The following is a 27,437-nucleotide window of genomic DNA, read 5'->3' as shown; positions in this document are numbered from 1 at the left end:
TCTCCAATATGTGCTTAAAATATTCAAATAAGGATAGAATAAAAATATCCCATGTCCAATAACAGAATTGAAAAACATTAAATACATGCACATTTGTACATCTGAGGTAGACTGAATAAATCTAGAGAGAAATCTTCCCAAACATCTAAACACAGTTTCACTAACCAATTTAGGGAAATGCATCATTGGCTATAAATCACTTTTAAGTTTTCCTTCTTTAATGACCTATCAAAGAGCAAAAAACAGGGCCTATATTATGAAATCCATTATCCTCTTCTCTGCTCACCAAAGCCACATTTAAATCTGGTTTTTATCTCATGCTATTGAGTTTTCCACCAGGTACAAAATGGAAAGTTGAAAAAGACTTGTGCTTTTTACAAAGCAAAACAATTTGGTTGCCACTCAGCAATTCCTGGTAAAATGCCAGGAAGCCTGTAAAAAAAAAAAAAGTTAAAATTTTCCTAACTTAGACTTTACAAAAATAAGTGTGAGATGTTCAGAGCCTGTCAGACAATCCAATCCATCTTTTTATTTTTTAAATATTAATAAACAAGGGAAAATACACTTTTGATTTGTTAAATTTTATTTGAATAAACATAATGCAGATCTATCTGCCTTGCATGCCCTCAAGAAAATGAAGGTAACTTGAGCTGCTCTTATTAGTTCGTCTCAAGTCCTTCATGATTCTCACATTAGTGAATGTTATTAGAAACTTTTTATTATTGATTTTTTAGAAAGAGAGATAGAGAAACACCAATTATTGTTTCATTTATTTACGCTTTCATTGGTTGATTCTTGTATGTGCACTGACTGGGGATTGAACCCACAACCTTAGTGTATTGGGACAACACTCTAACCAACTGAGCTACCAGGGCAGGGCCTGCTATTAGAATATTTTCCAAAGTTTGACAAAGACGTGCAATTCTCATGCTCTTTACCAGCAAAGTTTGCAGGCAACCCTGCAAAAAGTTGTTTTTCCTTTGAGCTCTCACACATATTCACTTCCCCTCTAGAACCAAGGATGTAAGGGAGTATCACTCAGTCTCATAGCCTCTTTGCTCTTAAAAAGAAAATCAAATTCCCCAGATATTTTCAAACTCCACCACGAACAGAACATTCTCAGCTCTGCATGTGCATCATTATCTCTTTTGCATTTCATCTTTATATTCACTGGGTTCATAGAAAGGACATACACAGAAAAAGGAAAATAGCTGCTTCTTAGACACCAAATTTAGTAATTCTCTCAAATCTACTGGCACACATCTAAAAAGTAATATTTTTATAAGGCTTCATTAGGTTTTCATTGGTTCTGTCTTTTAAGAACACACATGCTGAATCGCCCATAACCTCAAGCCAAAATACATCTGCAAACTACAAGAAATGTTTTTTATAGGAAGACAAGAGTCATCACAATTTAAAAAGGGATATAGTGAGTAAAGACAGACAGATGTGGGCTCATCTGGATCCCACTTTAGTGTCTCCCAAGCATCAAGTTACTAACTGATGGAGGCCATCAATCTACAGTGCTCTAAGATTCCAGCCGGCTCCAATAGCCTTACCTGTTAATATGAGATTACTGTAAGTATTGGAGAATTGCTCCTTTAGAAGAACCAGATGCATCTGAGCTGCCTTCTCCCGCTGAAGCTCCAGCATAACATCAGGGTGCTGGGCAATCTTGCAGCCTTTCTGTTTATCCAAGGCAACATCACTCCGAACAATGTCTACAGAAAGAAAAAAAAAGGGGGTGGGGGGACAGGCAGCACAAATGAAAGACAAAAAAATTAAAAATAAACAAATAGCCCTGGCTGGCTTGGCTGAGTGGATAGAGCGTTGGCCTGAGGACTGAAGGGTCCCAGGTTCGATTCCTGTCAAGGGTACATGCCCGGGTAGCAGGCTCGATCCCCAGTAGGGGGTGTGCCGGAGGCAACCAATCAATGATTCTCTCTCATCATTGATGTTTCTATCTCTTTCCCTCTCCCTTCCTCACTGAAATCAATAAAAATACAGTTAAAAAATAAATAAACAAATCAATAAAACAAAAATCATACACATATTACAGTCCTGTTTTATCCAAAATTACAATTTATAAACTACCACTATTTTCATCGGAATTAAGAAATTCAAAATTAATAAACCTGAGGGTCTCCAACTTCATGATACATCCTGCAAGTTTCTCTGGTCATTTCCAAATTCTTGGAAGATGTTTTTGTTTCTTCTCTCTCTCTAACCTCACTTAAGATTCTCACTCCTCCATTCCTCTTCTAAGCTCACCTCTAGTATTTATTTACCTCACGGAGCCTTTTCTTAACACCTTTTAGCACTCTCCATGGGAAAAAAAATAATACAACTTTGTCTGAATACTAGTGACTATGAAGGTCATTTCCTCTATCTCATGCCATAGGACCAAGTGATAGCTCCAGCATGTGTATTCAGGATTCTTGGCCTGTTTTCAAGCTTACCTCCCAGCCAGCCTACTCAGTTCAAACTAGAGCTGCCATTCTGTGGGTAAGCTACTCAGAATTTCTCCTGATATTTTTTTCATGTACCTCTGGATACATTCTGACTCAGTAATTGTCCTTTCAATTTAGAAGTATTTTGTGAGTCACTAAAGAAAGCAAGAGCAGGGCTAGAGTAACTTTTCAGATCTTTCTATTTCACAGTTATTTTTCCATTAGTGATAGGTTGCTTTTTATACAGTGTGATTTACACTCAAAGTAAAAGTATTCTTCAGAAAATAGCCTTCCTCAAAAATAAACATTCTTCTAGAATGTGTCACAATTACCAGAAAGCTTTCATGACCTAAAGTTATTTGTTTTACTTTTATAAGTTAAAATATAATTCAGCTGATTATCATAGAAACAAATTATATTATCAATAGCAATTTGGATAACAACTCTAGAAACTTTCAAGTTTTACCTAGCAAACTAAAGTATTTTGAAGAAAATGCTTTAAAAAAAAAAAAAAAAGCTGCTCTGCCAGTGCTCACTGCTGACACCAATGGCTTTGAAACAAACAAACAAAAAGAATGCCCGTGTTGATGGTACCCGTAGAAATATTTGGTTCTTTAAGCAAATAAGATATTTGGTTCATTCAACCAAAACCTTGAAAGAAAGTGACCATATTATCTTAATATTAATAATACTAAGAAAAGAAAACAATGAGCATGGGCAAACATACTTCCTAGACTTTAGAAAAGTGCATTATGACAATGTTTGGGGGGAAACAGATATTCTTTATGGATTTTTATCTATACTTCATCTGTTCAACAGTGTATCAAAGACTCGATAAACACAAAGCGAGAATACTTATCAAAGATGCACATGGTCATATATCTGAAGGAAGAGTAAGTATCATAGATGATAGGCTCAACATTCAAAATTATCTTGGCAACACAGAAATGTAGGATGGGATCCCCAACTTGTAGGTAAGGACATGAACACAAAGTCCTGCATTTATACTGAAAATTAATTACATAAGATAATATGCAAAGGCCATACCAGACAGAAGTTCAGATATTTAAGATCTTATTAAGAATTGTAAATTTTAGTTAAATACAAGCTTAACATATAAGCCAGTGATATACTGCCAAATATAATATTGCCACCAAAAAAAATTAATTAAATTTTAGACTAAATTAATGGAACCAGAACATCCAGAATACAAAAGATTACATAGCCACACTGCATTCTATGCCAGTCAAGGGAAGCAGAGTAAAGAGTTGGAGTTAAGCAGACTTCAGTTCAAATTCTGATTTGTGGGGGAGAACCAAGATGGTGGCATAGGCAAACCCCTGTACTCACTGCCTCCCACAACCACATCAAAATTACAACTAAAATACAGAACAACCATCATCCAGAACCACCAGAAAACTGGCTGAATGGAAGTCCTACAACTAGAGAAATAAAGAAGAAAGCACACTGAGACTGGTAGGAGGTGCGAAGGTGTGGAACGGGCTGGTCTGGCACCCATGTGTGCCCCTTTTTTAATTGGGAGGGAGATTGTCTCTGCGGAGGCTGCCCAGAGGAGCAAGGGGTCCCAGGCCAACACCAGATGCCCAGCCCAGGGTCCCAGAGCTGGGAAAAGAAGTCCCTACGGGCAGTAAGAACTACAGGCTTTTAAAAACCAGTGCGGATTGTGGCTGAGTGACACACAGGCTGCTGGAGACCCAGCTGCTCCTCTTAAAAGGCATGCACCACAAACTGCACTTACAAGCTCCCGCTACCTCTGAGCTCAGTGCCAGGCAAAGCTCTGGGGGACCCAGACACATATGAGGAGAAACTGGACTGTCTAGCATCTGAGCAGAAACTTAGGGGCAGTTTTCTTCCAGACAGAGGTGCTCATAGGGTTCATTGTTTCCCTGCTGGAACCTCCCCAGTTGCAGGGCTGACTGGCAGCCATTTCTGTTTGCTCAGCCCTGGTGATTTCCTGAGACCCCGCCCAAGCTGTGAGCAATGGCTTTTACATATGAATGGCCTGTCCTTGTTCAGGCTAAAAACTTGTCAAACAAGCTGCAGCTGGGTCAGGGAGTACCAAACCTATCAATAAAAGGCCCAAGACCCAGTACCAGCACCAGCCTCCCTTGCTTCACTGCTGGGCCTGATCTGGGCACTTCCAAACCTGATACAAAGAAGAGGAATCTGAAGATCTCACTGTAGCTCCTGCTGGGTGGCCCCAGGCAGTGGCTGACTTTACACCTTCCTGGAGACCCAAGAGCCAGTGTACCTGGTGGTCAGTGTGAGACCATACCAGATTACAACTCTTCACATCCATAAGTGACACACTCAAGGGGAAGACTCAGTGAACACCAAAGCCCCACTGAAGCAAGACCTGCTCCATAAGGGTGTCTCCTGCACAGCAGCTCTCCCACTGTAGTCACAGCTGGTCTCCACAGCCAATTGGCCTGGAGGTCAATTCCTCCCAGTGACACCAACAGCAATCAAGGCTCAACTACAACAAAACTGTGCACACAGCCCACAAAGGGATGCACCTAGAGTGTCCACCTCAGGTGATTGAGGAGGCTGAGCCACTGGGCCCTTTAGGACACTTACTATACAAGACCACTCTATCAACTCAAGGAGACATAGCAGCTCTACCCAATACATAGAAACAAACACAGGGAAGCAGCCAAAATGTGGAGACAAAGAAACATGTAACAAATGAAAGAAATGGAAGAAGCAAACTACTGGATATAGAGTTCAAAACCACAGGTATAAGGTTACTCAAGAATCTTCCAGAAATCTCCAAGGGACTTAGTGAGATTTTCAAGGATCTTAGTGAGAATGTCAAAAAATGAAAAAGGACCAGTCAGAAATTAAGCATACACTGATTGAAATAAAGAATAATATACAGGGATTCAACAGTAGACTAGAGGATCCCAAGAATCAAATCAATGATTTGAAATATGAGGAAGCAAAAAATACCCAACCAAAAGAGCAAAAAGAAAAAAGAATCCAAAAATATGAAGATAGTGTAAGGAGCCTCTGGGACAACTTCAAGCATACCAACATCTGATTTATGGGGGTGCCAGAAGAAGAGAGAGACCAAGACACTGAAAACCTATTTGAAGAAATAATGACAGAAAACTTCCCCTACCTGGTGAAAGACATAGACTTACAAGTCCAGGAAGCACAGAGAACCCCAAACAAGAAGAACCCAAAGAGGACCACACCAAGACACATCATAATTAAAATGCCAAGAGCAAAAGACAAAGAGAATCTTAAAAGCAGCAAGAGAAAAGCAGTTAATTACCTACAATGGAGTGCCCATACAACTGTCAGCTGATTTCTCAACAGAAACTATGCAGGCCAGAAGAGAGTGGCAAGAAATATTCAAAGAGATGAATAGCAAGAACCTACAAACAAGATTACCGAGCAAAGTTATCATTTAGAATTGAAGGTCAGATAAAGAGCTTAACAGACAAGAAAAATCTAAAGGAGTTCATCACCACCAAACCAGTATTAAATGAAATGCTGAAGGGTATTCTTCAAGAAGAGGAAGAAGAAGAAAAAGGTAAAGATAAAAAATGTGAACAACAAAGTAGTAACAAATACGTATCTATCAACAATTGAATCTAAAAATCAAATGAATAAAAAATCTGATGAACAGAATAAATTGGTGAATGAAATAGAATCAGGGGCATGGAAATGGAACAGACTGATTATTCTCAGAAGGAAGAGGGTGTGAGGGGTTGGGGGAAGAGATGAGACAAAGATCTTATATGCATATGTGCATTACCTATGGACACAGACAATATGGTGGCGAGGGCCTGGGGTGGGGTGGGAACCAGGTGAAGGGGAGCACAGGGGGGAAAAGAGGGATATCTGCAATAATCTCAACAATAAAGATTTTTTTAAAAATCTGATTTGGTGTTTACTTATTAGTTGCAGAAGTGACAGTGAAAGTACCTCTGTAAGCCTCAATTTTTTCATCTACTGTTATTGTAAAGAGACATAGAAGACTGAGAGTGGTAAGCTTGGCAAAGAAAACTTGCTTTCATATAGAAGAGATAACTGACTTACTCCATGTAAATCTCAAAAGTCAAACATTATGGGAATAACCAAAAAACATACTCTACAGTTCCACATGAAAAAATGATAACAGAACCTGTCCTATAAGGAAAAGAGCTATTTGAGGATGGAATGAGTTTCCTATTCCTAGAAATATTCAAGCTAAGACTAGATGACACAGTCACAATAAAATGATTTTAATATAGTCATCAAAGCCTGCCAAATACAGGCTTTCTCTGACATTATATGAGGCAATATAATAAAGGCACAGGCCTTGTATTCAAACAGATACATCATTTAGAAAATGAAAAGATGACACAGAAAATATTTGAAAATAATATATGCAATAGAAATATAAAGAAAATTTTTATTACTTAATAAAAAGACTAATAACCCAATTTAAAAATGAATAAAATATCTGAATAGACATTTCACCAAAAGGAGATATACAAATTGCTAATAAGCACATGAAAAGAAATATGAGGAAGCAAAAAATAGTCCTTTGAAAGAGATTCACAGATGCTAGAAGATCTCTGTGATGAGAACCTATCACTCCCAACCAAAGTACTCATAATCTACTTTCTCCTCCCTCCAATTGGCTTGCCCTTTAATTTTCCTGACTTAATCAACCATGTCATTTCCCTAATCTTCTAGTTTCTGACCCCTGTAATCTTTTACTCCTCTCTCTCTTCCTTTCCCTTTAAGTCACCAAATTTATCCACTTTGGCTTTAAAATGTCTCTTAGAATTACACTCTTCTTTACAATTCCAGTTAATACTATATACCTCTTATCTGGATAATTAAAACAGTGCAAGCCAGCATCCACAACTCCAGACTCAGGGATCTCCAAGACATGCAGTATATCACTTTTAGAAAAAAAAAAAACCTTCATTTTTACTTTGTTTTCATTATATAATCTTTCAAACAGAGAAATGTACAATGAATACCCATCCACAGCTCTCATGTACCCATCCATGTACTCTCTGTCAGCTTTATCCTTTTATAACATTTTATAATCAGCTTGTTAAGTAAGTCAGACACACACAGAGAGAGAGCTTATAGGAGTTTTAACTGCACTGAATTTATACATTAATTTGGAGACAATTTCAAGATATTTAATCTTCCTTTTTATGACATTATGCATTTCTATGTAGGTCTTCTTTAATGTTTTTCAATAAAGTTTTATAGTGTCTTCTATTAAAATTTGGTATATTTCTTAGATTTATTCAAAGATACTATGGTTTTTGCTGGTATAACTTTTAATAATATGTTCTAAGTTGTCCATAGTTTGTAAAAAATGAGTCTGGTTTTGCTATATATAGCTTGACTTTAGCAATCTTGGCAAACTCTCTTATTATTTTGAACCATTTTGTACTAGATGTTTATGAATTCATTATGTAACCAATTATACATCTGCTAATAAAAACAAATTTATTGCCTTGGCTAGTGTGGCTCAGTTGGTTGGGCATTTTCCAATGCACAGAAAGGTTACCGGTTCAATTCCTGATCAGGGCACATGCCCGGGTTGTGAGCTTGATCCCTGGTAGGGGGCATGCAGGAGGCAGTCGATCGATGCTGTGCTATCACATAGATGTTCCTCTCTCACTAAAAATCAAAATTATTCTTTTAAAAAAATGTGTTTCTTCCTTCTTAATTCTTATATATTTTATTTACTTTTCTTATTTGTTGGAATACATAGGACTCTTGCATTTTTAACTGTCTTACAATCAGAGACAATGGCTGCCTTTTTCTAGATTACCTTTTCAAAGATGTTTCTATATTAAACAGTCTTAGAAGATATAGTACCTCCCTCCAGAGCAAAGAGTAGGCATGCTTAGTATCCTATATAATAAATACAGCATTTTCTCTAGAATACAGGATAGGCCTGTTTATTTCTCATTATAAAAGATTCAGGGTTCCCTAATCTCAGGGTTCCCCTCCTGTCATACAACCCATTGCACATGCAAGTATCACTTAGCATTCTTCCTATTATCCTGTGAGAACTGAGACTCAGCAAAACAGTTAAAAACATGTGTTAATACTCTAGCCACAGATATTGCTGTGAAAAATAAACTGTTTTGTATCTGACACAGGAGTCTCATATCTTCTGCCAGCATCCGTGCAACTCTGGCAGGCTACCTTGTTAGTTTGCATGTAGGGTAAAACCTCAGACCCTTCACAATTCTTGATAGTATTGTGCCCACTAGTATCTCTAGTACAAAGGTGAGCTGAGGGCATTATTGGCTTCTTCTTGACTTTAAAAGGAATGCTTCTAACATTTCACCATAAGCATAATAATTAATTTAGATTCTGGGTAGATATCTTGATGGATACTCTTTTTCAGATTATGGGGAGTGGTTAAAAATTTCTAACTCGCCAGCTGGTGTGGCTCAGTAGTTTAGCACTGACCCATGAACCAAGAGTTCACAGTTTGATTTCTGGTCAGGGCACATGCCCAGATTGAGGACTCAAACCCCAGTAGGGGGCATGCAGGAAGCAGCCAATTATGGAGTTTCTCTCTCAGTGATGTTTCTATCTCTCTACTCCTCTCCCTTCCTCTCTCTAAAAATCAATTAAAAAAAACATTTTAAAAAGTCCTAACTCATTTAACTTGGGAAATTGTTGCCTATTCTAAAGAATTGATATAGCTTTCAAAAATGGATCTCCTTAGAATCAAAAATAAGGAAGGAATCCCTAGGAGGGAGTTACTGGAATTTCAGGTAAAAGAGTTATTCATTATGTACTTCCCTGCAGGACATTTGACATTCTTGGCCCCAATCAACCAGAGATCAGTGCCATCCCTAATGTCAATGTTTATGAACCCCTCCCCCAATTTTAAAAAATGTTCTCTAGGGCATGGGTTGCAGACTCTTTCTATAAAGAATCAGACGGTAAATATTTTAGTTTTGTGCATACAGCCTCTGATGCAACTACTCAACTCTGCTGTTGTAATGCAAAAGCAGCCAAAGACAATACATAAATAAATGGGCACGGCTGTGTTCCAATAAAACTTTATAAAAACAGGTGGTGGAGAGATTTGCCTTGCAGGCTATATACTCTGCCGACTCCTGCTCTAGAGGAATGAGTAAAGAGTAGTATACCCTCAAATTTCACAGATAAGGAAACTAGAGACAGGGATAAAGTGATTTGCTCAGCATTCTGTTTGTGTGGTGTTTTGTACCAAACAAAGATTATAACCCTGGCCTCCTAACTGCTGGTGCTCTTCCCACATCACCCAGCAGAATAAGTGACACCCTGGCAGAATGTGCCTCTGCAAGTATCTTTATCCATTTTTACTAAATGTATGCAAATATATATGGATACTTGGCAGATGTCCATGAATATTCAAGTCTCTGTTCCAGTTCCCTCCTCTGAGGTCTGCAGGATTTCTCTACTTTTACATCATTCCCAGATGAAGACACCATTGTTCCATCACAAGAATGTTCATGAAAACAAGCAATACAATTGAGTAGGAGGCTGAAACCAGAAGCAAAGACTTCCCACAATAACTCAGCATAAATCATTCTTCAGCTAAATATTTCTAAGGCTGTCCTTACAGTATTGACCACAGCCCTGATTTTTCATCTGTACACCATGACTCATAACCAACTTGAAGTCTATTTTCAAGTGAGAGTTCCTGCAGAATTGGATCTAATTTATACAAAGTAGCAGAATGTATCATAACTACTTCTTTTATTTTATCTGCAATTGCTGAAATTCTATCCACAAATACATTTTTGCACTGATTGATTCTTCATAAAAGTGCTAAATAATTTACCTCATGGAAGGACTGTGTAATCATAAGTAGCTCTTAGTAGGGATACACATAGCATGAAGTAAAGCATTAGTTCTTAGGATGAGACAAGAACTATTACATTACCAACCTTGGCCAAAACAAGATATTTGCTGGTTTACTAAGTGTCTCTGGGCCATTTTTACCCACATTTGGTGCCATTTTTCACACACTGGTAAAAGACCAGACTACATTAACTAAACGTTTTCCAACTCCAAAATTTACTTCGGCTTAATTCAGAAGAAAAAAGAGAGATAATGCTACATCCTGGAGAAATCCTCATAGAAGATGAACTCGGCATGAAGAACAGACAGAATTCAGATTATGGAAAGAGAAGACAGAGATACATAAAGAAAAAAGGTAGATCTGCACCAATGGGCTCCTCTCTCCCTCCTCACATCTAAATAGTAAAAACCACTCAGAAACTCTAGGATCATCCCATTATCAAGTGGCTCCTAAAGAGGCAACCTTGTAAGAAATGGTTCAGAATTTACTTTACTAGAGCAGCAATCATGAATGCCAATTAGAGCCGATAGCCTGACATATTTGGTCTTTGTGCAGCAATAATTTCAGATGGCAATTTCCATTAGAATCTGATGTATTCAAATCTTTTGGAGCTAACTAAATAATAGGCAAGAACAGGAAGCCAACAATTACACTTAATTCATGCTTTTTGATGAATAAGAAAAAAAATACTTAAGCGCTGGATTAGAGTCAGTCGCACTGAAGTTCATTCTGTGCCTGAAAAACTAAAAGCTTTGAGAGTTGGTTTTCCCCCAACTCTCTGTAGACTGGCTAGGACTAGAATGTATATATCATTTAAGTATACTATCAGTTCTCCAAAGGATAATGTGTAATACAAAGATATGTAATACTAAATATCAAAATCAGCCAAAAACAAAACAGAGTTCTAAAGAAATTAAAACAAAAGTTTAGACATCTGAACTTTTAATAAGGACTAGTCCAGCATCATCATTTTCTTGCTTAACTTGGAAGCAAACCAAATTTCCTTATGTGGATGGCTTTGGAGCCTCCTAGTGGCAGCCTCAGGGGACCCACAGAATTAGTTCTAGAAAGGACCAGGCTTTCAAGGGAGTGTTAGTTATATGCTGGTAATAATTCAAACAAACACATCAGCTCCTACAATGTGCTCAACACACTATATTGAACACTAGGAATTCGAAGATTAATAAATATTGGTCCCTACCCTTATGGAGCTCACAGCCTGTAATAACAACAAATAAGAACAGAAATAATTCTAAAACAATGTAATAAGCACTTATAATCTGCATACTTGGGGAAAAGAGATAAAGTCAGAAGTGTGTAAAAAAGGGGGTTGAGTTCATAACCAAATCTTTATTGAAGGATAAGTAGAAGTCTATCTGATGGAGACTCCAAGTACATTATATATTTTCACGCCTTTGCTAATTTTGCTTCCTGTTTGAAATATTCCCTTTTCCACATACCATAATTAGAATACTAAGACTAGAGTATAGTAGGGTGGCAAGAAACTTGGAGAAACAAGCTGGGAACAAACAAATGAGTGCCTTTATGGTTTGAAGTTTATTTCCAGGCTCTGAAGAGATGTCAGAGGCTCTGTATCCAGAGAAGTGATCTACTGGAAACTATACATGAGACTAATAGCAGTATGAGGAATATGTTAAGAGAGCTGGGAAGCAGAGAGACCCATTAATATATCACTAATGGTCCAGGAGAGAGGTAAGATGGGTTGACAATACAGCTGTAGCAAGAAAGAGTATTCCAGAGTTAAATATGGCTATACCTGATAGCCAAATAAATATGTGAGATTAGACTCAGAAAAGAATAAAAAATAATACACAGCTTTCCTTAAGACACAAGGTAGAAAGTGATGCCATTAACCATGGTAGAGGACACAGGAGAAGTCGAGGGGATAAGTAATAATGAAAAACCTTACTAAATTTTATTTGGGGTACATATTAGATATGGGATTTGTTTAAAAAAATTAAAAACACTAGGAATATCTGCAAACTTCAAAATCTGAAAAAAATTATATTATAACCATCTCAAATAATCACAAGAGTTATAACCACTACTGAAATATTATTTCTTATTGATATTGGAAAAAGAACAATTACTTCCATTTTTATAGATAACAACTTCAAATTGATCCACTATCAGCAAACTAAACTCTCATTAAACAATGACAATTTTCTAACAAACGTGAACATCTTATTCCCCTTACTTTTGTCCCTTTGTTTTATCCAAAAATACTAATCCTTCAAGGAACACCTTGATTTCCATATTTTTTAATATATATTTTTTAATTTCAGAAAATAAGGGAGAGGGAGATAGAGATAGAAATATCAATGATAAGAGAAGCTGCCTTCTGCATGCCCACACTGGGGATCAAGCCCCCAACCGGGGCATGTGCCCTAACCGGGAATCCATAGGTCAATGCTCAACCACTGAGCCACACCGGCCAGGCTGATTTCCATCTTTGCACAAAACTTTATCTATTATGTTAACATATCTGAACTCTCAGAGCACTTAGAATGGATAACATTCTACTATATTGTCCTTTATGATTTGCTGAAGTATTAATGAAATTTAGTTGTTTCTCTAACTATATTTAAGTTCTTTAAGGAGTAAGACATGGACCTACTGCCCTCAGCCAGAATACAACTAATCATTTACTCCTCCTCCTTTACATTTCACAAATGATAAAACTGGGCCCATACATGTCAAATAACTTGGCCAGGGTTCACACAAACTTGTAGTAGATCTCAGAATGAAACCAGATATCCAGAGTTCTACTTCTATAATATTTCTATGCTTTCAGATGTCCCATAAGTATTTAGTGAACTTGTACTATTGTGCTTCCTTTCCTATGGAGCACTTTTGCATCTCAATAGGATATTCAAATGCCAAAAGACTCAAATTAATGATTATTTAATGATGGGATTATAAGCACCTTGGAAGGCAGTAAAAAAGATATTTGAGGACAGTGAGACATTCTGGGAAACTTAAAATCATATCACAAATTTTAGCATCCAGTCATGATGAAATAAGAGAAATTAGATTAACTCTCCTACCTTAAATAGCTTAAAAGAGAACCAGTATATGTGAAACAATGGTTCCAGGCATAGGAAGACAGAAAGCGCAGGACATTGATCCCTGAGGAAGGAAAAACAAAGACGGTGAGCCCTGTGATGCCCTCTCTCACTACCTGGAAAGAGCTTTCAAGCTTTAGTACAGGACGGGGAACCCAAATAGAACTCAGCAGTCTTGCTGAATTGAGGAGGCAGAGTTCAGAATTAGGAGAGGCCAAAGCAACTAGAAGTTACAGAACAGAGTACAGAAGAGGTGGAGCTACACAAAAAGCAGGAGATCCAGAGATCTGCAGAGGAGGCACCTGACAACTCTGGGTAATGACCTGCCATATGTGAAAAAAATTACCAAGGCAAAAAAAAAAGAACGACCAGGAAGGAGTAAGTGAAAAAATCACCACAGTTTACATAGGATCAGAAATAGTTCATGTTCTGGGCACCCAGACTAAAAAGACCTCATTATACATAAGGCATGGAGCACGAAGGGTATGGATGTCAACTGGTACTGCCTCAGAAAGGTATTGCTTCAACAGAGAAGCCAAATTAGCCATAGAAAAAAGACTGTTTTTGATCACCCTTACAAAGTTTAAAAATCAAACTGACTCCAAGGAATTTAATTTCATCCCCCCACACACAAAAAAAATTTTTTTAATATCAAAATATCCAGCATCCAACAATGTAAAATTCAAAATGTCTGACATCCAATTAAAAATTACCAAGCATACAAAGTAGCAAGAAAATACGAAGAAAAAAATCAATAAATATAAAAACACAGAAGTTATAAATAATGGAAGTAGTAACCAAAGATATGAAAAAAAAACAATTCAAATATATTCTATGTGTTAAAGATAAAAGAAAGCACAAGAGTGAAAATTAGAAATATTTAAAAAATGGAATTTCTAGAAAAAATATATAGCTAAAATGAAAGTACACTAGATTGGATTAACAATAATTTAGACACTGCACAAACAATGATTAATGGAATTGAAGAGAGCAATAGAAACTATCCAAAATGACAAATATGGAGAGGAAAAAAGACTGGAAAATTTTAACAGAGCATCACTGAGCTATCAGACAATCTTAAGCAGCATAACATAGTAATTGGTGCCAAAAGGGATGAGAGAAGAAAAGGATAAAATACTTGAGAAAATAATGGTCAAAACTTTTAAATTACAGTCATGTGCTACATAACCACTTTCAACAACAGACTGCAGTGATTCCATCTACATACATAAAAGGCTAAACAACCGTCCGACTGTCCGACCATCCGATAGGCATGACCCACACTGACCAGCAGGGGGAAGACTCTCAATGCAGAAGATGCTGAGCTGCGGTGACGCACCCCGGAACCAGAGAGGAGGGAACCCAATTCCTCATAGGGTGCGTGATTCCACATTCAGCCATGGGTTATGTTGTTGCTGAGGCACTGTCGGCCAGAATCTGGTTTACTGCCGAGCTGCAGTGACCACAGACACCCTTCGAACCGCAGCAGCGCCCCAGATGCGGCCGGCTGGGGAGGGACCTCCGGGGTTGGCTCCAGGGTGTGTCCAGCCCATCTCACCCAGTCCCGCTCCGCCAGCCACCTTCTAATTAATTTCCTTTCAATATGCACAAATCCATGCACCAGGCCACTAGTAAGATTATAATGGAGGAGCATGGATGAAAAATAGATACTGTAATAAATCTGACAAGTCCAATGACTGCAAGTAACCTCACAGGGTGATCTGATCATAAATTCCTAATTGGGAAGGTCATGGTAGGTAGTCATGCCCCAGGCATATAACTTCTTTAGTAAAAGGTTTATCTTTGCCTTAAACAAGCCTTTCCATTGTCCTTGTACATCTAGGTTAATACACCTTTGAAATGTCAGAGTAATACCCTTTTCAGACCCCCAGAAGCATAACTACCCCCAAGAAAACATATAATTATCCTGTCTCCCACCTTCCTTACATTCCCTCCTTAATTCCAAATGCATAAAAGAAACTGTAAGCCCTAGCTGGTTTGGCTCAGTGGATAGAGCATCAGCCTGTGGACTGAAGGATCCCAGGTTCGATTCTGATCAGGGGCACATGCCTGGGTTGCAGCTCGATCCCTGGTAGGGAGCGTGCAGGAGGCAGCCAATCAATGGTTCTCTCTCATCATTGATGTTTCTATCTCTCTCTCCCTCTCCCTTCCTCTCTGAAATCAATAAAAATGCATTAAAAAGGAAAGAAAAAAACTGTAAACTGCCATTCTCAGGAACACTTGAAATCTTGCTTCCCAGCAACTGTCATCAGTTTGGCTCAAATAAACTCATAAAATTTCGCTACAGGTTTGAATGTTTCTTATATCAACAGGAGGTATACATGTTATCAAACTTTTTTTCCCCTGCTAATCTGTCTTTTATTACAAGATGTGTCAGCCAAGAACCTAGAAGAGTAGACATAAAATTATTTTTCCTCCCCTACAGACCAACAGGCCATACCATTGTGGATGGGGGGAAAAAAAGTTCTATAGAAAATAACCTCACAGAGCAATCTAATCATAAATTTCAAACAGGGCAGGTCATGGTGGGTAATCATGTCCCAGCCATATAACTTTTTAGTAAAAGGTTTATCTTTGTCTTAAGCAAGTCTTTATTTCCATACTTCTAGGTTTAACACACCTTTGAAATAACAACCCTCAAGAGAGCATATAATATTGTTAACTATACCATAATCCAAATTCCTGCCTTGCTTTCTCCCATCTCTATGTAATCTTCCTTAATTTCCCTCCTTAATTTTAAATGCATAAAAGAAGCTGCAAAACTGTTATTCTCCAGAGAGTCCAGAGCATTTGAGATCTTGCTCCCTGGCATATGTCATCAGTTTGGCTCAAATAAACTCTTATAAAATTCTCAACTGTCATTTATGTTCTTATATTTATGTGTATTTGTTAAAAATGTAAAAAATATTCACAGATGATTTTGCCCAATATCTATGCAAGATGTATGGGTAGCTCAAACTACTCATGACCTGCTGTCTGTATGTAAGAGACTGGGCTGTCTCTCACATTTTAAGTGTATGTATACTGTGTATATAATATAGGAGCATTAAAATGGGAAATTGCACATGTTACCTTTCAGTTCTATCATGTTAGGAGGAAATAGTTGCCAAATAATGTTTAGATTAAGACTGGTTTAGATTTTTTTTTAATTCTCTACAGGTTTGGATGTTTCTTAAATAACACCATACCACTTACATTTTTATAAGTGCACTCTATGATGTGTGCAGAGACAAAAATCGCCTAAAGATGCAGATCTCAGAACCATTGTTAAATGGTGCATGACTATAGATTAAAACTATAAACCCATGGTTTGGCTCAGCGGATAGAGCGTCAGCCTGCAGACTGAAGGGTCCCAGGTTCAATTCTGGTCAAGTGCATGTACCTTGGTTGCGGGCACATTCCCAGTAGGGGGTGTGCAGGAGGCAGCTGATCAATGTTTCCCCTCTCATCGATGTTTCTAACTCTCTATTCCTCTCTCTTACTCTCTGTAAAAAATCAATAAAATATATATTTTTTTAAAAACTATAAACCCAGAGAACCCCAAGAAAAAGAAACAGGAAGAACACCACAACACATCAAATTATTGAAAACCATACATGAAGAGAAAATCTTAAAAGTAGAACAAAAAAACATGTTAGATAGAGGGGAAAAAATATACATACATATGTACGTATATGCCCCTGCCCACTGCCCGCCACCACTGCAGCTGGGGCCTCTGCCACCTCTGCCTCAGCTCCCGCCTGCTGCAGCTTTGTCCAGAAGGAAGGACGTCCGGAAGGACATCCGGTCTAATTAGCATATTAAGCTGTGAGTATTATAGATATATATATATATATCTGCAGGCCCATCAGTAGACAAGTAGATAAAAAAGCTGTGGTACATTTACTAGTACACCATGGAATACTATGCAGCTGTGAAAAAGGAGCATCTCTTATCCTTTGAGACAGCATGGAGGGACCTGGAGAGTATTATGCTAAGCAAAATAAATCAGTCAGAGAAAGATAAATATCACATGATCTCACTCATATGTGGAATCTAATGAATAAACTGATGAACAAAATAGATCCAGAGACATAGAAGTATTGAACAGACTGATGAATCTCAGAGGGAAGGTGGGAGTGGGGATTAGGGAGAGATTAACCAGGGAATTTACATGCATTTATTTATAGCCCATGGACACAGACAATACTGTGGTGAAGGCCTGTGTGGGGTGAAGGGGGTCAATGGGAAAAAAAGGCAGGGGAACATCTGCAATACTTTCAACAATAAAGATAAATTTTTAAGAAAAGGATGGGGAGGAAGTGGAGAAAGAGAAATTTTTTTACAAAACCATTTGCAAAGGCTGTCACTTGTTCTATCCACTCACAAGGTAATTCCTCACCTAAGTCTAATTGAAACCTACTAAATACACTCGAGACATCATCAAAATACATTGGAAAATAGCACAGTTATTATCTCCCAGTGCTTTAGAACTTCAGAAAGAGAACGTTTAATAAAGCCACTGCAATAAAAGGAAGTTTGGGAGTAAAGTAAGATTCAAACAGGACTTGGAAGGCAGGGTAAATCTGGGATTTTTTTTAAAGCGAGCCTTTGGACACGTGAAATAATTTGTTTAAATATTTTTAGAATATCGAAATGGAAATTCATTTGCAGAGATGAGAAGTTATCCTTGGGAAAAGCCCCTAATTTCCATACAGATTCATATGAACTAGCTTCTGTGCTCAAGGCTTCCTAATTCTGAGAACTGGAAATTCCACACTCCCTTCTCTCTGCAAGAGTCCTATTTCCCCACATGACTTTTCCCCCTTTTAACACAAGAGACATCTCACAAATTAACTTCTGCCACATGCAGCTGGCACCAAAGCAAACCAAGCTGTGGGGTGGCTGACCCAGAATTACTGATGAATGTTCAAAGTAAACATGTTTTCAGCCAATCTGGAATGGTATATTTCTAAGAGGACAGAGAGCTCTTAAAATTAATTAACTCATCCGGACAAACTGTCCATCCAGTGGAAGTTTTTCAGTAATGAATATCAGACCACAGATCTTCCTGCAGCTGAGCTTGTTTATCATTCAAGGAGGCTGCTTCTGCATGTTTCATGGATAACTTCATGATTTTTATTTTTACTGGCTTCTGGTTTCTTATATTTATATAAACAGGCCAAGAAAGCAAAACACACAAGTTTAAATGGAAGATCCCACAGTTCCCCAAAAGGCAGAGACACCTATCTTTCTCTTCTTTTCGAAATGTCAGAGTAGACAACTGAGGAGAAAAAGACCCCATGTTTGGGAGAAGAGGAGAGGGCCTCATTAAAAAACTTAAGTGGTTTTGTCAATTGTAGAAATTCTAATAAAGTGCTTTCTAATGCAAAGACTGAGTGGGGGGTTGTACACAAAATGACATCAGCCTCACATGAAGACTGCAGCTTAACCCTAAATTAAGAAGTGCCAAAGTTAGTGTCCTGAAAGAACTCAATTAAATGGTCCATGCCAAGCCTGTTTTTTTCTGTTGTTTTGTTTGACTATTTGTTTATTTTTATTTACACAGAACATAATCTTCTGAATGACCTCTGACTGTGACTCTGAATGGAGCAGTACCTCTTACATGGGTACTTTTGGGGATAGAGGGAAACCTTTGAAATATCCAAGAATGTCTTGCCTTCCTCTGAATTAATCAACCACACTGCCTGATGGAGAGTTCTTACTATTCTCTTAGTAACAGGGGGCCCAAGAGATGCTCTGGCCAGCTTAGGAAGCAGACAGAGTGCCTCCAACTCTCTGAGAATTAGCCTCTGTAGATCTTTTGTTACCCCACATGAATCTACCCACATGAATGAACCCTCCCAATGGAGTTTTTCTAACTTCATTCAGTACAAAGTCCTTCCTGCCACAGATCACTTTATGGGCCAATCATGTGATGACAATAATATACCATGCAAATGTACTATAGAATTACTAATGTAAAACATAAATCTGACAAAAGTGAAGGAGATAAAGAGGAGATAGCTTTACAAAGACTCAAAACTACCTTGGCATAACTCTACTAAAATGTACACTTAAAAATGGTTAAGATGATAAATTTTTTCCCAAGGTCACAATAATTTATTAGTAGCTAGAGATGTTTCTGGACTAAGAAAAAAATAATAAACATTCAAAAACAACAATCTCACACAACTCACCTATGTTTCTGAATCTCAGACACCTCATTCTAAAAGATGAGTAATACTTTTCTCACAGGGTTTTATAAATATTTAAGTAAAACAAAATACAGTAAACATTTAGCACAGTATCTGGCACATATTTAGCACAGTATCTGGCACATAGTAAATGTTCAAAGATATCAGTTTCCATCAGTTTGAATGTCTTTACTTTCCTCATAATTAATTTATATATATATATATATATATCCCACGTTCAAAGGCTGTTAAATCGTGTTGTTTACCCATATCTTGTCGTGGTAAACAACCTGCTTCCCTATTTATAATGGTCTGGCCCTCTAGCAACTTCAGCGTGAAATTATAGCTAATTTGCCTACAAACGTCAGGTGGTCATAATAATCTGGCCACTCAGTGTATATCCATTAATCAAAGCTTTATCTACTGTGTGGTTCTCCACCATTTTAAAAGGATGGGTATGGAAGAAATAAAATGAACTCCACATTCAAAGATCTTACAATTGAGTTAAGATGCCAAAAAGAGTCACAGTGAACACTTTAAAATCCTATTTTACTCATATAATAAACTTTAGAGTTTTATAAATGACATAAATCTTTATTGTAGCAAAAACACTTAACATGAGATCAAATCTCTTAAAATTTGAAGTATACAATATAGTGTTATTACAGCAGATGTTACACAATGTTGTACACCACATTTCTCTAAAACTTAGTATAACATCTTCAAGAGTCATCCATGTTGTTGCATAGGTCAGGACTTCTTTTTTTTAAGGCTGAAAAATATACCATTGTATGTATACTAGTATACCACATTTTCTTTATCTACTCATCCATTGATAGACATTTAGGTTGTTTCCATATTTTAGCTAATGTGAATAATGTGGCAATGAACATGGGTGTGCACATATCTCAATATCCTGATTTCAATTCTTTTGGATAAATATCCAGAAGTGTTGCTGGGTTTTATGGTATTTCAATTGTTAATTTTTTCAGAAAGCTCTATACTGTTTTCCATAGTGGCTACAGCATTTTACATTCCCATCAATGCTATACAAAGTTTAATTCCTCACCAACACTTACCTTTTGTTTCTTTGATAATAGCCATCTTAAAAGGTATGAGGTGATATCTCATTGTGGTTTTGATTTGTATTTCTCCGATGATTAGTAATATTGAGCATCTTTTCACACACCCTTGGCCATTTATATGTCTTCTGTGGAGATACAGTAGGGCCTTGACTTACGAGTTTAATTCGTTCCGTGACGGAGCTCGTAACTCAAATTACTCGTATGTCAAATCAAAAAGTGAACAAGTGAGACATGTGATGCTGGGCTGATGTTGTGGCGTTCACTGTGACGTTCGCTGTGCCAACTAGCGGTGGGGTATCTGAAGCTGGCTCGTAACCCGAATTTTAGCTCTCAACTCAAAGCAAAAAATCGGCCAAGAGACGGCTCCTATCTCGAAAAACTCGTTAGTCAGGACACTCGTAAGTCAAGGCCTCAGGGTGTATGTCTACTCAAGTCCTTTACCAAGTTTTTAATTGGGTTATTAGTGGTTTTTCTGCAATTAAGTTGAAGGAGTTCCTTATATTTTGGCTATTAACCCCTTATCAAATATATGATTTGTAAATATTTTTGCCTATTCCACAAGTTGCCTCTTTACTATTCTTTCCTTTGCTGTGCAGGAACTTTTAGTTCAATATAGTCCCACTTGTCTTTTTTGCTTTTGTTGCCTGTGCTTTTGCTATCATATCCAAGAAATAATTTATAAGACCAAGATCGTCAAGCTTTTCCCATTTTCTTCTAGGAGTTTTACATTTTCAGATCTCATGTTTAACTTTAATTTATTTTCATTTGACTTTTTGCATAGTATCAAATAAAGGTCCAATTTAATTTCTTTGCCTATGGATAATGAATATCCACTTTTTCCAACACCATATGTTGAAGAGGCTATCCTTTTGCCATTGTATATTTTTGGCACCCTTGGTGAAAATCAGTTGACTATATATGCATGGATTTATTTGGGGGCTATTCTGTGCCATTGATCTATATGTCTGTTTTATGCTAGTGTCATGCTCTCTTATTACTGTAGCTTTGAAATATATTTTGAAATCAGAAAGTGTGATGTTCCCAGCTCTGTTATTCTTTCTCAGAATGGTTTTGGCTATTTGAGGTCGCTTGTGGTTCCAAATTAATTTTAGGACTGTTTTTCTATTTTTGTATAACAATAGATGCCAGATGCCACTGGGATTTCAGTAGGGGTTGCATTTAATTTGTAAATTGCTTTGGGTATTATGACTATTTTAAAATATTAAATACTCTAATCCATGAACACAGGATGTCTTTTCATTTATGTATGTCTTCTTTAATTTCTTTAGTCAATGTTTTATAGTTTTCAGTGGACTCCTCTTTCACCTATTTAGTTAAATTTATTCCTGAGCATTTTGTTCTTTTTGATGTTATAATAAATGAGATTGTTTTCTAATTTCCTTTTTCTGATAGCCCATTGTTAGTGTATAGAAATGCAACTCATTTCTTATGTTGATTTTTGTGTCCTACAACACTACTGAATTCATCTATTAGATCTAAGATAGTAAATTGTTTGTTATATGTTTTTGCCACAATTAAAAAAACACTACATGGGCAGATAGTGACTCATTACTATTAGTCACTGACTTGTTGAAATGTTTTCCATATACTAGTATAGCAAAATGAGAGGTGCCTAGAAACATGGTATCAAATATTTTGTAAATAATTCCAAGCCCTTGTTACCAGATTTATCTTTAGGAGGTACAATACTGTGCTGCTGATTTTTAGCTCTAAAACTGATGCTCCCCACATGTCTATTAGAAATGAACTTGGAAGTGTTTTACCAGATAAAATAATGCTTTGGAGTCAAAGTGATCTGAGTTCTGTCCTAGCTCCGCCAAATACTAGCTGTATGATCTTGAACAAGTTAAATAGCTCTGAGCCCTGAGTTTCCTCCTCTATGCAATAATAAAAATGGTACCTATCTCATAAGTTGTTTGAGAGAGAATTAAATAAAATAGTAGGTATAATGTGGGCACAATGTCTAGCTCATATGAAATGTTTAATAAAAGTCATTAATAATAAAAATAGCCATATGATCATAACAACACCGATGATGATGATTAACTGGGCCATCCATTCACTCATCTAATCCCTATTTATAAACAAGAACATACAACTGTAGGATAATAGAGCAGGTTTAAGAGTGCAATATTAGCTACAGAAAAGATGTTTTTCCTCTACCAGTATGTGTTAACTAGATTCATACATACACTGAGTGGCCAGATTATTATGACCACCTGACGTTTGTAGGCAAATTAGCTATAATTTCGCGCTGAAGTTGCTAGAGGGCCAGACCCTTATAAATAGGGAAGCAGGTTGTTTACCATGACAGTATAAGTGATTTTTTTCTGAAGATATGGGTAAACAACGTGATTTAATAGCCTTTGAACATGGGATATATTTGAATGTGAGTGGCCAGATTATTATGACCACCCCATCAGTAATTCGTTGGGCCACCTTTTGCCTTCAATACTGCGGCGATTCTTCTTGGCATTGACTCCACGAGATCTTGAAAGGTGATGCGAGGAATCTGACACCATGCCTGATGAATAGCACTGTCCAGTTCTGTGAGATTTGATGGTTGTGGAACCAGCTTCCTGATGGCTCTTTTAACTTCGTCCCACAAATGCTCAATTGGATTGAGATCTGGTGATTGTGGGGGCCACCTAAGCAAGGTAAAGTCTCCCTCATGTTCTTGAAACCACTCCTGCATAATATGAGCACCGTGGCATGGCGCATTGTCTTGTTGAAAGAAGCCATCTCCATTGGGATACGCCAGTGATGGCGAACCTATGACATGCGTGTCAGAGGTGACACGCGAACTCATTTTTTTGGTTGATTTTTCTTTGTTAAATGGCATTTAAATATATAAAATAAATATCAAAAATATGTCTTTGTTTTACTATGGTTGCAAATATCAAAAAATTTCTATATGTGACACGGCACCAGAGTTAAGTTAGGGTTTTTCAAAATGCTGACACGCCGAGCTCAAAAGGTTTGCCATCACTGGGATACGCCATCAACATGATAGGATGAACCAGATCAGAAATGATACTTAGGTATGTTGTGCTATTCAGACATTGTTCCACACGAATTAAAGGGGCCAAATCATGCCAGGAAAACATGCCCCAAACCATAACACTGCCCCCACCAGCTTGAAGGGTTGTAATCATGCATGTGGGGTGCATGCTTTCATGCTTTTTCCGCCATATTCTCTCTGCCATCTGCATGATGCAACTGGAAACGTGATTCATTGGACCACATGACTTTTTTCCAATGCTCGACTGTCCAATCCTTGTGTTCCTGTGCAAATTGGAGATGTTTTATCTTAGTAACTGCAGACAGCAAACAGGCCTTCGGCTTCCATATCCCATACGATGCAATGTACGGCTAATTTGCCTACAAACATCAGGTGGTCATAATAATCTGGCCACTCACGTTCAAATATATCCCATGTTCAAAGGCTGTTAAATCGCATTGTTTACCCATATCTTCAGAAAAAAGTCACTTCTACTGTCGTGGTAAACAACCTGCTTCCCTATTTATAATGATCTGGCCCTCTAGCAACTTCAGCGCGAAATTATAGCTGATTTGCCTACAAACGTCAGGTGGTCATAATAATCTGGCCACTCAGTCTATGTCACACAGATATGCCATATATATATATATATCACGGCAAGTCTCAAATACAAAAGTGTTTTCTGCCCAGGTAATAATAATTTGAAAACATTTTAACCACATTCTCAACTATTGAATTGTCTGACTTGATTTTGACTTTGGGTAGAGGAGTCAGTTTAAAAAAAAAAGTAGAAAAGGGATTGTTTCTAATTGAAATGACAGAGCCAAAAACCTGCTATGCACTGACTACATTTTTTTTAATTAAGTTTGACTCATGCTGATGCTATTAATCCCTCAGTTTATAAAGATTTTTTGGTCCCAGTGAATTCTCTAAAAAAAAAAAAAGGTCTCCCTTTCATGTTACAACTGGAGCACAAATTAATTGTAAAGGATACTATCCATATCAAATCAATTACTATGTCCTGTGAACTTTTCATTTGTAATAACTCTCTATCCTTTTCTTTCCCACTAGTGATGCACTAATGTAGTCTATCCTCATCTCACTCCTGGATATCTTCACTAGCCTCTCTTTTGTCCCTCTGCAGCCAGGAATCTACCATTGTTCTGTTCTGTCCTATGAGCCATAAGAAAAATCTTTCTAAAATATCACATACAATTTTCTTAGTTACAACCCATCCTTGACTCTCTATTGTCTAAAGAATAAAATACAAACCCTTTAACTTAACCCTCGAGTTAACTTTCAGAGAGTTTTCCACAGTCTAATTCCAATCCCAATCCATTTTCATCTCTCAAGAAAAGCCTTTCACAATTGGTTCCCAAGTGGCCTTGGTATATTGGATATATGATTCACCCAATGGTACATGATCATTATCTTTAGCTCATTAATTCCCAAATATTAAGCAGTTTGTGAAAAAAAGAAAAAAGAAAAAAGAAAAAAAAATCCCTTCATTTCCAAATACCCTTGATGATGACTAAAAACCCCAGAAAAGGGATTAAAATTTAATATGCATAAAATTTAAAAACCACTCTATATTCCTTAATTCCCAAGAAAAGTTTACTTCTCAACATAGCTCCCAGTTATTTCCAGAGGCCTTGCAACTTTTAAGAAACCAGGACTGCCAGAAGATGAGCATAATATTGGTCTCCATGGTGGTAACTCATCAGCCTAACAATGTCATCAAGTTTTCACAATGCTCACTTCTATATAGTCACCATAGCCCTCTCCTATACTATTATAGCAAATGAGGATGCTAGAGGAGCAAAGCAAGAACTGGAAGTGGAGGAATAAATCAGCTGCCAGGCTGGGAACAAAATTCAGGAATTCTACTCCCTCCTCATACCCAATTACTAAGAGTTGTCCATTTAGCTTTTGTCTGTTTTTAATTTTTCCCCTGCATTTTTTTCCTTCTGAATAAACAAACTATCTTGAAGACAGCAAGACTCTCAAGATGTGAGAGCTCCCTCTTTACATGCAAATCTATTTTCCACAAGAGAATATTTAATAACATTAGATTCATAGGTTCTCTATAGATACTGGGGCTTTTCTGGTTAATGGTGATTGTAAACAAAGAGCCAGTAACAGCCACTGGAAGGACAACTACCCTCAAGTTAAGTGAATTAAAGATCTTTGTTTTCAATTTGCATGGATATCAGACCACAACAACCTAACCCATTCATTATTCTTTCAACAAATATTTATCAAACACCTAAAATGTGCCAGGCCCTATGCATGGCACAGAATATATAGTGTTTTTAAAAATACCACCACACAAGCAGGCAGATTGATCCCGCCTGACTGAAACCAAGGCAGTGGCATCTGACAGAGAGGAGCAGTGGATCCCTGAGAGCTTCAACACAGTGCTGACTATCTAGCAGGAAGCTGAGACATGGCAGACAGAACAGTGGAGAGTCTCAGACCAGCCCCCATGGGACATTAAATACTCAGCTGAAGTGAACAAACTTCACTACTTCACTTTTTTTTATCTTTTACTTAAGAAACTAAAATATTTTTCTTCATTTTATCTTTATTTTTCATTAGTATTATTGCTAGAGGCCCAGTGCACAGATTCGTGCACTAGTGGGGTCCCTTGGCCTGGCCTGCGGGGATCAGGACGAGGCCAGCAGTCTGACATCCCCCAAGGGGTCCCGGAGTGCAAGTGGTCACTCTGCAAAGTTGTAGCTCCACAGCTCCTGCGTTGAGCATCTGCTCCCTGGGGGTTGGTGTGCGTCATAGCTACTGGCCTGTCGGCTGGTCACTTAGGCATATATATACATACATATATATATATATATATATATATATATATATATATATATATGTATATATATATATGTGTATATATATATATGTATATATACACATATATGTATATATGTGTATGTGTGTATATATATATGTGTGTGTGTGTGTGTGTGTATCCTATCTAATAAAAGAGAAACATGCAAATTGACCATAACCCCGACACCCTTCCCATTGGCTAATCAGCAGGATATGCAAATTAACTGCCAACCAAGATGGCTGCCGGCCGCCAGGCAGCTGAAGCGAACAGGAGGCTTGCTTGCTCCAGTGATGGAGGAAGCCAAGGTTCCCGGCCTGCGGCAGCCCAGCTCTGAGTTCCGGATGCAACAAAGTTGCAATTATAGAACCTAAACAAGCTCCAGATAGCTGCTTTCAGCCAGCAGCGGGCTCAGAGCTTAGAGCAGCAGTGATGGCAACAGTGTTTCAATTATAGAACCTAAACAAAGCCCAGATATCTGCTTTCAGCAGCCGAGGCCTCAAGCTGGAGCCGGCCTCAGAGCTAAATCCGGCTCTCAGCTCCAGTGACAGCCATAGAAAGTAAATAAATCCCAGAATTTTTTAAAAAAAGGGAAAAAAAGGAGAGGCTGGGAGCTTCAGTCACCCGCCAGCGTGAAAACAGCCCTCAGCCCCTCACCCAGACTGGCCAGGCACCCCAGTGGGGACCCCCACCCTGAAGGGGGTGCGGGCAGCCTAAAAACAGCCATCAGCCCTTCACCCAGGCTGACCAGGCACCCAAGCAGGACCCCCACCCTGATCCGGGACAACCTTCAGGGCAAACCAGCCGGCCCCCACCCATGCACCAGGCCTCTATAATATACTACAGGCAGGGCGGGGACAGCGCGAGGTGCCCACCCGTGCCCCATGTTGAGACCGTGGGAAGAGG

General features: G+C 37.9%; 1 protein-coding gene across 3 annotated transcripts in view; it reads right to left on the bottom strand.

Moving 5' to 3' along the window:
- The window catches only part of HPSE2 (heparanase 2 (inactive)), a 505,349-nt gene that overhangs the window by 443,436 nt on the left and 34,476 nt on the right, over positions 1-27,437 (bottom strand). For 2 of the 3 annotated variants that reach the window (XM_006089948.3, XM_023754851.1), the window contains exon 3: positions 1,560-1,721. The exons of the other annotated variant lie outside the window; for it this stretch is intronic. In XM_006089948.3, the coding sequence (XP_006090010.1) occupies positions 1,560-1,721 (162 nt within the window). The remainder of the gene's footprint in view (positions 1-1,559; positions 1,722-27,437) is intronic. 3 annotated transcript variants of the gene reach the window in all.

The sequence above is a fragment of the Myotis lucifugus genome, unplaced genomic scaffold, assembly GCF_000147115.1.
Source record: "Myotis lucifugus unplaced genomic scaffold, Myoluc2.0 scaffold_66, whole genome shotgun sequence".
NCBI lineage: Eukaryota > Metazoa > Chordata > Mammalia > Chiroptera > Vespertilionidae > Myotis > Myotis lucifugus.
Note: the sequence above shows the minus strand (reverse complement) of the source record. Positions and strands in the feature narration are given on the sequence as shown.